The sequence below is a fragment of the Peromyscus eremicus genome, chromosome 9 (assembly GCF_949786415.1).
Source record: "Peromyscus eremicus chromosome 9, PerEre_H2_v1, whole genome shotgun sequence".
Taxonomy (NCBI): domain Eukaryota; kingdom Metazoa; phylum Chordata; class Mammalia; order Rodentia; family Cricetidae; genus Peromyscus; species Peromyscus eremicus.
The window spans coordinates 81,324,856-81,337,332 of NC_081425.1; the positions used below are offsets into that span (position 1 = coordinate 81,324,856).

Sequence of the window (12,477 nt, forward strand, 5' to 3'; positions counted from 1 at the left end):
TACAATCCTATGTCCTCTAGTTTTGTGTGAATACCTATTTTCAGTTCTGGAATGGCTGGGTCACCTGGTCATTACAGTTCAAATTTCTGAAGAATTGTGCATGGCTTCTCATAGGGTTACACCATTTTACACCACCAGCGACATCTGAGGGTCCTCATTTCTCCCCACTCTCTATGAAGCCACTTTTAACTCAGAGTGAACAAATTTGAATAAAAGCAGTTTTTTTGTGTTTTGCCACACACAGAGCACAGGGTAAATGCTTTAGAGCTACCTAGCATCATTCCACCCCACCACAATCACGAGACCATGCGGGCTAGACTGAGACAGCCCCATTCTCAACCTCAGCATGGCTGTGGGACTTCCGCTGGACTGAGGTGCAGGCATAAGCTCAGCTGACAGAGTGCTTATCTAGCATTCATGAGGCCCTGGGTTTGATTCCTGACACTGAACCACGCAGTGGTAAATGCCTGTAACCTTAGCACTCAGGAAGTAGATGCAGGAGGATCAAAAGTTCAACATCATCCTCAAATCCATAGCAAGTTCAACACCACCCTGGGATATATGAGATCCTATCTCAAACACACACAGACAGATAGACACACACACACACACACACACACACACACACACACACACACACTTCCTGAACCCAGAAGAGCCAAGGAGAGGACTGTCCTGTTGCAGCAGCCTTTCTGCTGCAGCAGAAGGTAGTGGGTCCTCCCTGCTGTCTACAAGGCTCTTTGACGTAGCCAGGCTCTGCTACCCCGGCCTACACTGATTTCCCCTTCCAGGAACTTTATCTATCCCAAGACTCACTGACCCCACAGGTGAGTCACAACCTCTGCACAGCTAAGCTGGACCACAAGACTAAGTCCCCGAAGGCGGGTGTGTGTGTGTGTGTGTGTGTGTGTGTGTGTGTGTGTGTGTGTGTGGCAGCAAAGCCTCCTGCAGCTTCAACTCCACCTCATAGCTCCCCGCACTGAGCCTACCCTGGGTTCTCCACAGAAGAACTGGATTGAATTAACCCACCGAAGCACATTTTCAATAGGATGCAGCGGGTAGTGGAAAATTCTGAAAATAGCCTCAGGACCAGTCAATAGGAGGCCAGCTTAATCAACTGCAGTGCTTTCCCAAAACCATTTCCTACGAAGGGGAATTTGTCCTAAGAGAGAGTAAGGCACCTGATCTACTCAGCAACGAGACGCACTGCTTGAGATTCATCAGATGGCGATAGCTCTCCAGACACACAGACAAACCTGAAGCATGCTGGGAGTTACCTCTGTGCAGAGAAAAGAAAGGAACTTTTTATTTATAAAACGTCTCTATAGTTCCACTCCTTTGCTATTTCTTACAAAACACAGTAACTCCACAAAAAATAAAAATTTATAGAAACAAAGACAAAGCCATGTCCCTCTTCATCTGAGCCCCTGAACTTGCAGCCGTTCAGTGAGGCAGAACAGGACAGAATGCTGCTCCAGGGGCCCAGAGGAGGGCTCAGACCCCCTGGGGCTGAGAACGGTGGGGCAGGGGCATGAGGACCCAGAAAGAGCATGGTGTGGGGAGGGTGGCCAGAGGGAGTGCGAGTTGGGGACACCACAGGAGAGCTGACAGAGTAAGTGACCAGGAGGTGCAGCACATGGTGGCTTGAGCCCATCATCCTATCACCCAGGAGCTAAAGTAAGAGACGAGCATGCTCTCGGGCAGCCTGGGCCATGTTTAAAGTCAAACAGACCAACCCAAGTTAACCTAACTGGGCCCCAATCAATTAACTCTCACAGTTAATTTTAAAGGGGCGTCCCACAGATGAATGTAGGCTGAAAGTGGAAGCGCAGTATGTGAGTCACAGCTTTCACTAAGCATACCACAGATGCAGCTGTGGATGAGGAGGGGCCGATGAGGTCTACGGGAAGCACGAGTCGTCATGAAGCAACATGTGAAAACATTATCTTTTTACTTTTTTTAAATTTATTTACTTATTTATTTTATGTGTATGGGTGTTTCGCCTGCATGTAAGTCTGTGCACCACGTGTATGGCTATGCGATGCTGTGCTGTGCTGAGCTGCCCAGCCTGGTGATTTCTTGCTTAGCTTTGAGGGTCAAAGGCTTCAATCAATCTCAACCTCTGTCTGTCTATCTCTCTCCTCTCCACTCTCTATTTGTCTGTCTATCTGTCTCTCTCCTCCCTATTCTCTATCTGCCTTTCTACCTGTCTGCCTCTCTCTCTCTCTCCCTCTCTCCCTCTCTCCCTCTCTGTGTCAGCGAATGTGTGCGTGCGTGGGGGGGGGGGCACCACCCAGTGTATGCATATGTCAGTACTCAGATATTGCTGACATCCGTTCTACTGTGAGAGTTTGGGAAGGATGATATCCCAATACCTATACACACATTAGCACTCAGATCTTGCTTTGGGAGGTAGGAGACTGGTTTGCGTTTCTCACTGACTGCAGCACAGGCAAACCTGGCCCTCACTGTGCAGCCCAGGATAGGCTTCTATCTCAGCTGGGGTTAGAAGAATGAGACACCATACCTGGCAGATTTTCCCTTGTAATACTTTTAAATAACGTTTTCCCCATCAAAAGGAATGAAGGAAAAATAAATGGCTGGTACTGGAGGAGAGAGAAAAACTATAAAATGAACCCGGGTGGCGGTTAGCCAGAGACCAAGGTGACAAAAGAATACAGGAGCCACGTCATAAGGAAGGGGTTAGCTTGAGGAACCACCACTGGCCAGCACGGGCTACAACACAGAGAGAAAAAGAAGGGGAGAGGGAGGAGAGAAGAAGGGGTGAGTGGAAGCCAGGAAACTACAGTGGAGAAGCCTGGAAACACCAGCTTCGGAGTGACCAAGAACAGCACCAGGAATGGGCCAGAACCTAGCCACAAATCGACCAATGGGATTCAAGCACATAGCAAGGCTTCTCTCATAGTCCCATCAAAGATGGGCAGATTCACCATCAAAGATGGGCAGACTCAATCAAACCATGAAGATATAGTAGACCCGAGCCTAGGGGAGTCCCATAAAACAGCTGGACTGTAACCTTCAACAGGATCAAGGTCATGAAAGTCCTTGAGAACCGACCGAGGGAGACCAGACAAAGAAAGCTACCGGGTAGTACTTCCTTCTGAACGGGGTCCCTTACTAAGAAAACACATTCTTAAGAGGACCAGAGGGCTGAGGCAGGAGGAATGGGAGATAAGAAATGGTGAGTGAGGGGTGGAGGAGATGACCAGAGTGTGTTATTTGCATGGACAAAACTGGCAAAAGGAAAATCAGCACACTGTACAATTTACAGGTGCTTTAAAAGGATTCTTGTTGCTGGCAGAGCTGGGTGGGGTCTGATGGTGATGATGAGTTGATGCTGACATAGAGTAGAATATCCTTGTTTATAAGAAATACACATGGGTGTGCTTGGGATGAGAGGCATCGATCCTACTGGTAAAGATGATCTTGGGTGTGGGCCAGGGGTTCGCTCTAGAGCACTTGCAAACATTCTACCAATTTATAATAGTTCCATAATAATTACTTTTAAGAATCATGAGTGAGCAGGAAGCAATAAGGATGTCACGCTAGATGAGCAGGTGAGTTTAGACTAAGCACACCAGCTCTTTCAGAGGAACCCCAAGACTCTACTATCTATCTCCTAGGGACTAAAACTGCGATGGGGAGAGATTTTTCCCCTGAAGCCTCAGATCTCCCACCCTGTGCACTCAGCCTGTCAAAAGCCCTTCCCACATTCCTGGTCATCCAGTCAACTCCAGACTGAAAGCTCCAGGATGGGAGTACTGTCCAGCACCACTCACAGAAAACAGGACTGACAAGCTGCTACTCAGGCTTGTCACTGTGAACCAAGAGCTGGGCAAAGTGAAGAGAACACATTGGGATGCAGGAAGAAAGAAGAAGGCCACGAGCCATCCAAAAAGATGACAATGAGAAGCACTCATCTGGCATTTGCATGGGGCTCTCCTCCTTGCAACCTGTTTTCAACCTGTGATGTCACATGACCCCTGCAAACCAAACGAGCCGCACACACCCCCAGTGCCCTGCTATACCCCAAGTTGCATGCCTCAGCACACACCCTACTTGGCAGCACCTGAAATGTTCATGACAGGCAATTGTGTGATTATGTGAGTAGTCCATCTTCCTCATAGGAGACAGCTTCTAGCAGATTAAGGCGGTTTGTTCGCCAATATTCAGGTTCCTCAAAAGAGACAGACTTCCCGGAAAGGCTTGTTAATGGTCATACAAATGAACAACTGGGTGGAAAGTATTTGGATGGATGGCTGGGTGGGTGGATGAACGAATGGATGGCGGGACAGTAGGTGCACAGATGGGCAGGGAGGTGGCGGACTTTGGGCTGCCCCTGTCTCCGCCATCTTACCTGCTGCTGCTGGGCCCGGAGGTCACCGATCTCCTTCTGGTCCTCCTCCCTGAGCCGTTTCATGTCCTCCCAGGACTGCTGCAGAAGATTCCGCTCACGCAGCAGCTTCCCATTCTCCCGTCTCAGCATGTCCACGTCATCCTTCAGCTGAGTCTGGTCACTCAGGAGCCGGCTGTGGAGGGTGCTGAAACCCCACAGACACATTTAGTCCTGACCAATTTCTCCCCTACACCCGTCTCCAGGAACCACTAGCCCCAGGTCCCCAAAGAGATTAAGACAATGGCCACAGGAGTCAGGCCAGCAGCACTCAGAGGAAGGCCAAACCCAAAGAACACGTAAACTCCAAGAAGACTCAACCCCAATTCTGAAAACCCCAACACCAAAAGGGATACAAATATCTCCAAGGAAACGAGAAAGCCCCAACCTGTGCCTATATGTCCTGGGGCCTAGGGCACCATGGCAGGTAGAGGGCAAATATGCTCTGAGGGAGGTCAGAAGCCCCAAGGAGAGAATGCCCAATCTGCCTCCCATGAGAACAGGCTGTAGTAAAGCCCCCAGCCAGAGATCTGGAGGGCTTGGGCTGCCTGACCCCTGCCTTGTGTTTTAAATCATTTATTATTTTTTTTTTTTAATCCTAAGGCTGACAAGGATACTGGGAGGGGCTAACAGTTTCTTTCATACTTAGCAAAACTGAGTCCAAGAGGCACACGTCCTCTGGCAGAAGGCAGGGCGCTTGCTAGAACCAGAGCCCCGGACTCTGTCTAGAAACTGGGAAGGGCACAAGTGGCTACTCCACAAGTACTGGGGCCCCTGCCAGCACAACACTCACTGATAGAAGTCTGTCTCCTTGGCCACCTCCTCGCACCTCTTCAAGGCGTTGGTGTGCTGGTTCTGTAAACTCTGCAGGTCCGACATGGCCCGCACACACTGGATCTTTAGCCTCTCATAATCAGGATTCAGCCTGTGGTAGGGCCTGGCCCCAGGAGCAAAGAACCCCATGAACACAGGCCTCAAGGATCACATGAATTCAGGCTGTGTCCTAGACGATCCCAGCCCAGTAGATGCCATGATCTGGCTCCTGTGCACTGTGGTCTCCTGATGCTTACTAAACTTGCTATCCTGGCTTCAGGCAACAGAGTTAGGTGTCCAAACGGAAGGAGCCCTGGCTTCATGAGCCCCTTCAATGGGCCTGGGGGAGCAGACTAGCACTCTAAGAATATCCCACAAGTCTGAGCCCACCAGAAACTGTGATAATATTTCTCCTGTCTTCAGAACAGGGATTCTCAATCCTGGGCACCTATTTACTACATGGATGCCCAGAGCACATCACCAGTATTTGCAGGTAGGAGACCCAACATCAGGATGGCTTTATAAACTCCCTAGGTGAGTCCAACGTGATCCAAGGTGAGCACCCAGGCCAGGAGCAGTACTGTTTAAAGTGGGGCTCCAAGACCGAGCACTGAGATCCCATGAAAACTGAGGGACAGGCAAATCCTCAGGCCCCGCCACAGAAACCCGACTCCCAGGATCTGGAGGGGAAGAAGGGAACCCTGAATCCTGTACTTCAGTGGGCTCTCTGGGGAATGCCAGTGCATGGTTCCTTACAGTGGGCGGAGCAAACGCTTTTTGCAAAGAGAACAGATCCTAAAACTCCCCAAAAATTTTTCTTCCAAACAAAAGATGCCAGGTAAAATGTACTTTTAGAAGATGCCTATGTGGCAAGAGCATCGAATGGGTTTACAAACCACAGGAAGCTCCTGCTACCAATGCAGCAGGTTGGGATCTTCAGGGAGACAGTAAATGTGTGTGCATGCCCGTGAGCACATAGCGCATACACGAGCAAATATGGCCCAGCAGTGGGATGCAGCAGAATGAGGATACAGGGGAAAGCTTGCTGTCTCAGTACTGATGGCACAGGACCAGACAGCAGCAGTGAGGAGCCGTGGGTCTTCCAAAACCCACTCACAAGCACCCAGGAACCAGGTCCCCACAACTGCTGACAGAGATACCTACCACACCGTCACCCCTGAGGAAAGTATCAATGCAAAGGGGGCTGGCCTCGCTCCTCTATCCCAGACTCACACCACAGCTGGCCTATCACAGAAGCTACCGATTCTCAGGGTTTCCTCAAATCTATGATGGGAACACACATACACCCACCTCAGTCCCTAATTGGTGTGACTTGGGTCACAGGCTCTTATTTTCACTTGGAGAAAGCATAAGACACACAGAGACAGAGACAGAGACAGAGAGAGATGAAGACAGAGAGACAGAACCCTGCTCCCACCTTGGCTTAAGGTTCTGCAGCTGGCTAGCATCCTGAGGACACCAGGTTTGGGTAAGGGCACACCTTGGAGGTGAAGCCTCCAGAAACCATGGAGCTAAGGGGAAGTAGCTCAAGGTGACCCAGGGAGTCAGGACAGTCACTGGAGAGTTGGGACAATGACTACCTCTTGTCAAAGGTGGCTCCATGGGTGGCGAAGGCCAGGCGCTTGCGTAGCTCGTTCCTCTCACGGGTCATCAGCCGTAGCTGAATGGAGAGGTTCTCCACCTTGTCATTGACCTGCTGCTCGGTAAGGAGGGGTGGCGGAGACGGTGCCTTCCCAGTAGTTCCTGTGGGGAGGTAAGCACAAGAGAACATGCACTCAGGCGCATTCCCAAGGTGCCCGCACTGTTCTGACATCACATTATGGCTTGTTCAGCTACTCACGAAGCAGTGATGAGCCCTAGGCCTTCCCATCACCCACTGCAAGACACCAAGTGGTACCGGGCCCCACCAGCTGCTGCAGGAACACCCACTCCTACAAAGTAGGTCCTATCTCAGTCTCTTCCCACCAATGAAATTGACAACAGGGACCCTGAGCATACCCAGTCTCTCCCCAGTCTGGACTTCACATCTCTAGGATGGAATTGTTTAGGGCACTAATCCTTGCCTGCTCTGGACATCTGGACACGCTCACTATCACCCAGTCCTGGACATAACAAAAGAGGCGGGGCAGACTACCCTGGGCCCCAAGCAGAGGCCTGAGAAAAAAGGGTGCGCTTGGAGCAAAGTGAATATCCCAAGGAGCAGGGTAGCTGCGCCAAGACTGGGACCCACAAGCCATGTCCCTCTCCTGTCTCACCATGGCCAGATAAGCAACTCAGTCCCTACTGCAGATCCACTGCCTCTGGACCTGCCCAAGGCAGCCCAGGCAAGCAAGCTTGGAGGATGTTGGCAGTTCACAGTCTATGGGATGCAGGTAAATCCTGAGACATCCATGTTTAATCCACACCATGCCCTCACTCCCTGTCCCAGGACCAAAAGCATACCAATCCCTTACTGCTTTAGGAAGGGCAACAGACACAGCTGCCTCTGACCAGCTCCAAATAGAGCTCTAAAAATCCAAAGACAAAATACTTCCTAAGAATTAAACCACGGCCCCTTGTCAGTACATCCATCCGACACCTCACCTAACCCTCAGAGATCTGGGGTGGGGTCAGGGGAGCTCCCAACATCCATCTCATTTTGTAGATGTCATCAGAGAGGCTGACTCATCCCTGGGGCATGGCACCTGTCTCCCCAGTGGACCCAGGCAAGCAAAGAGCATGACATTCACCTTCTGTCTGTGAGGCCCCTCCCAACCTCTTCTGATCCTTGTTGTCTGATGGTTCACACAAATCAAATGTCAATTAAACAAAAAGTACCTTCCAGGGGCTCCAGGGAGGTTGAGGAGTTCCTCAGGGTTGAAGGGAACTGAATTTGTCATGGTATGAGGTGGGGGCCTCAAGCTATTGCTCCAGCCCTTGACAGTATCCCACGTCAAGGTAGCCTGAATCTAATACTCTTAAAATCAAGTTCATAATCATCTTGATTAATTATGAACTTGACTGGATCTGGAATAAACTAAGAGACATGCCTCTAGATGGGTGTGAAAGAGCATTTCCAGGAAGGATTAGCTGAGCAGAGAAAACCTGCCCCACCCCAGTGGATTCTAGCTCAGATATAAAGAGGCCCAGGGATGGGGGGGGGGGCAGATTTGCTGTGGCCTGCCTTTGCTTCTTGCTGGTACTATCATCCTTTAGCTGATATCAGAACCCAGCTTCTTTGACCTTTCAACATGAACTAAAGGCCAGTGGCTATCAAGGAATCCCCCAGGCCTTCAGCTCCAGTTCAGGGCTCCTAAGGCATCCATCTTTGTGAACGAAGCAGCAACTGGTCTCTGGGACCAGGTGGGAGGACCTGAACCAGCTGGCCACCCAGACACAACAGTGGGGGCTGACATCTAGGGTATGCAGGCGAGGTGTTCAATTCTGTACCACGCCTCCATCCTATCTCATCAGTCCCCCAACTGCCCACCAGGGTTATACTGCCATTACCCCTCAGCAACTGACACCCACCAAACCAGACAGCGATATATGAGCCCCCACCCCTAGCCTCAGACTCGGCTCTGACCTGAGATCCAGGCCTCAACCGCTACATTTCCCAATGGGACTGGACTCCTCTCATCTCTACGCTCCACTCTCACCCCTACCACCTTCCCCGTCACCCACAGCAAACACAGAAGCACACAGGGAGCATAGCAAGGCGAGGTCAACCAGGTCTGAGAAGCAGCAGCAGCCTCTCTGACTTAGCTCTGATGACTACAGCAATTCCTAACAGAGCCCTCAAGACAAATTCTAAGTTGTGATAAGCCAGGGAGTTCTAAAACAAACCAAGGGGTGTGGAAAATCCTCTCTATCACTACTCAAGTGAAAACAGTTTCAGGGACTGGAAAGATAACTCAGTTAGTACACTCCCTTCTTAACAAACACGAGGACCTAAGTTTGAATTTCCATAAGCCATGTAAAGCTGCTAAGCACAGTTGCATCTGATGGTAACACCAGTGCAGAGGAGGCTGAGACAGGAGGATTCCTGGGGCTAGCTGGCCAAATGGTCTAGACTAACTGGCAAGCTCCAAGCCAATGAGACCCTGCCTCAAATGAGGTATAAGGAATCACACCAAAGGTTATCCTCTGGCTTCTATACACATGCGCCCCCCCCCCCCACACACACATACATAAATATACAAATTTTTATTGTTTTTTTAAATCTTTTTTTTAATGTGCTTTCCGGGGTTGGAGAATGTACCCTAGAGTGCAATGGTCACACAGAGTCCCCCAAACCTACAATGACTAGATTATTTTCCAACAAGAATATGTATGCCCCAGGTGCAAGGAGCACCAGATCAGGCTCAGGACTATGAACACAACAGCCATATGATGGGGCTGACTGTAAGTGTGAGCAATGGATTGGAAGTAGCAACAGATAGAGCAGAACCCATACCCTGTCCTGAAAATCCCCAATTCCTCAGCCACCATGCACTGTGGGGATCAGTGGGCAGCTAGGCAGGGGGGTAGAAGACTGGCTGGGGGCTCCTGGCCTCTGGCTCCCTCATCCCACGTTCCCAGTGACCCTGAGGCTTCCTCACGCTTATCTACTGTAGGCTGCACATCTGGCTTCGGATTCCTTGAGCCTGTAGGATCAGAAGCCAAGCAGAAAGCTAGCACTAGCCAAAAGCAGTCAGGTGGGGGGACCCCCAGGTGTCCTTCCTGACTGTTCAAGGCCCTGACTGTTGACACCATGAAGGTGACACCATGAAGGGACAGAACATGGTCACCAGGCTCTCCAAGCCAGGCTTACAGATAACCCAGGACCAACCAGAGGAAGCACCCGGTCCTTCTCCTGGGAGACTGGTTCTTGAAGCTCCTGAGCTGCACTGGAGAATGCATACCACCCATAGCTTCTGACACAGAGGCTAAGGGACACAACTAGCAGACAGACAGACAGACACACACACGCGCACAGACACACACACACACCCCTCCTAGTGGTTCTGCTGTTAAGTTTGGCATCAAACACTTACTACACCTACACCCCTCTGGGTAAAATGCAGGGGTCTCCTGCTGGCCTCTTCTCTACAGTAAGTGAAAGCAGGGAGCCTCCCCCCCTCCCCCCCAATAGCCTTGCCACTTCCTGGTTCCCTGGCCAGACACTAATGTTCTGGAATCCTCCACCTGGGGTCTGTTTTTTAGGAACCAAGGCAAGCAAGGAAGACAAGGCTCCAGCCCCGCCTCCTCCAAGAATCTCCCCATTCCCTGCTCAGGACTCACTGTGCCTTCCCCAGAACCCACACCTTTCTTGCTGTATTCCACAGGGACTGAAGGCCAGCTTCCTTCTGCCTCTCGTGTCTCTCTGTGTTCTCCATTCTCTCTGTGAAGTGGCATGCCTGGCCTTGCAAACATGCTCCCAAGAGACCCTTCCCTATAGCCACTTCCTGCAAGAGGAGAAGGAGCTCCCACAAAACCAGGTAACATCGTAAATGCCAGAACGCCAAGGGCTTCCCCAGGATGCAAAAGACTGTCCAGGGGCTGGGAATGTAGCGCGACTGGAAGAGAACTTGCCCGGCATGCACAAGGCCCTGGGTTCGATCCCAGCACTGCAGAAACCCGTGCTGCAGTGCAGACCTGTTACCCTAGCATTACAGTGGAAGAGGGAGAAGGATCACAATTGCTAGGCCATCCTATAACTCACAGCCAGCCTGAGCTGTGGGAAGGCCTGTCTCAAAAGAAAAGAAATTAAAATAATAATAATAATAATAATAATAATAATAATAATAATAATAATAAAGACTGTCCAGGGAGGAAACTGCTGAGATCACAGGGAACAGGACTTGCTTCCCTGCTGACTTGGATCCTCCCCCAACAGAAGCCAAGTGACCCTTTCCAGGAACCTTCCCTGGAACACAAGGAAATCCTTCAGCACCTCTCCTTCTCACAAGCCCATCTTTCTGATTCATGAGAAACCTCCCACTACCTCCATCTGCAGGGAACTGAAGGTTTCCCAAACATTGACTAGGAGTGTCTCCTCCCCTCCTTACTCAAGATGAAAAACAAAAGACCACTGCAGAATTAGGTCAGGATGGACAGGGAGGAGGAACAGAAGCCCCCAGTGCACCCGGGAAAATCCTCAGTGCTCGTACAGAGAGGATGGGGGTCCTCAGAGAAGCCATGTGCCGAGCTAATGAAAATTATTCCCCAAGAGGCCTCAGCAGAAGGACACTGTAGCTACCAGGCTGTTGACAACAGAAGCTGATATAGTGAGTAAGCCCTCAGGCATCTAGATAAAAATATAAAAATACTCCCAGGCAGAGTGTGGTAGCCCAATCCTGGATTTAGGAAGTTGAGGCAGGATGACTGGCAAGTGAGAACCAGTCTGGATTACATTGTGAGATTCTGTCAAAAAAAAAACAAAAAAAAAAAAACAGACAAAATACAGGCTTAGTATGTAGCTCATTGAGAGAGTGCTTGCCTAGCATACATGGAGCCCTGCATTTAGTCCCCAGCACTAGCATAAACTGGATGTGGTGGTGTACACCTGTGAGCCCCAGGACTCATGAAGCGGAGGCAAGTCCAATGTTCAAGGTTGTTTTTGTCTCCACAGTGAGTACACAACCAGCCTGGGATACATGAGACACTTGTCCTGGTTAGTTTTTACTGTCGACTTGACACAAACTGGAATTGCCTGGGAAGAGGGAATCTCTGCTGAAGACCTGTCTTAATCAGATTGGCCTCTGCCATGTCTGTGGGGAAATCGATTACTGATTGATGTAGGAGGGGCCAGCCCACTGTGGACAGAACTACCCCTAAAACAAGTGGTTCTGGACTGCACGAAAAAGCTGGCTAGGGGTGAAGGTGAACAAGCCGCTACGCAGCCTTTCTCCATGCTCCTGCCTCTGCTCCTGCTTTTCAGTTCCTGTCTGACTTCCCGCAGTGATGGAAGTGTGACCCCAATAAACCCTTTCCTCCCCAGGTTGCTTTTGGTCATAGTGTTTCTCACAGTGGCAGAAAGCAACCAAGGACAACGCTGTCTCATAAACAAAATCGAAAGCCCCCTGTCTCCAATCTTAACCTACCAAGGCCTCCTCTGTTGAATGAATACAACTTGCTCTTCTCTACTGTTTCATCTTGAGGAGATGAAACAGGAAAGCTGACATGATCACGCTACTCTAAGGACCTTGTTCTTACCTTCCCTAAGGTTCACAAAGAAAGACAAATAAAAATGGGTATCCATCTGTCCT

At 50.3% G+C, this 12,477-nt stretch overlaps 1 protein-coding gene across 1 annotated transcript in view; it reads right to left on the bottom strand.

Moving 5' to 3' along the window:
• Positions 1–12,477, bottom strand: part of Dlg5 (discs large MAGUK scaffold protein 5) — a 110,839-nt gene that overhangs the window by 54,402 nt on the left and 43,960 nt on the right. Inside the window, exons 3-5 of the mRNA XM_059273865.1 lie at positions 6,829–6,991; positions 5,208–5,351; positions 4,379–4,562 (exon numbers count right to left, since the gene is read on the bottom strand). Coding sequence (XP_059129848.1) covers positions 4,379–4,562; positions 5,208–5,351; positions 6,829–6,991 — 491 coding nt within the window. The remainder of the gene's footprint in view (positions 1–4,378; positions 4,563–5,207; positions 5,352–6,828; positions 6,992–12,477) is intronic.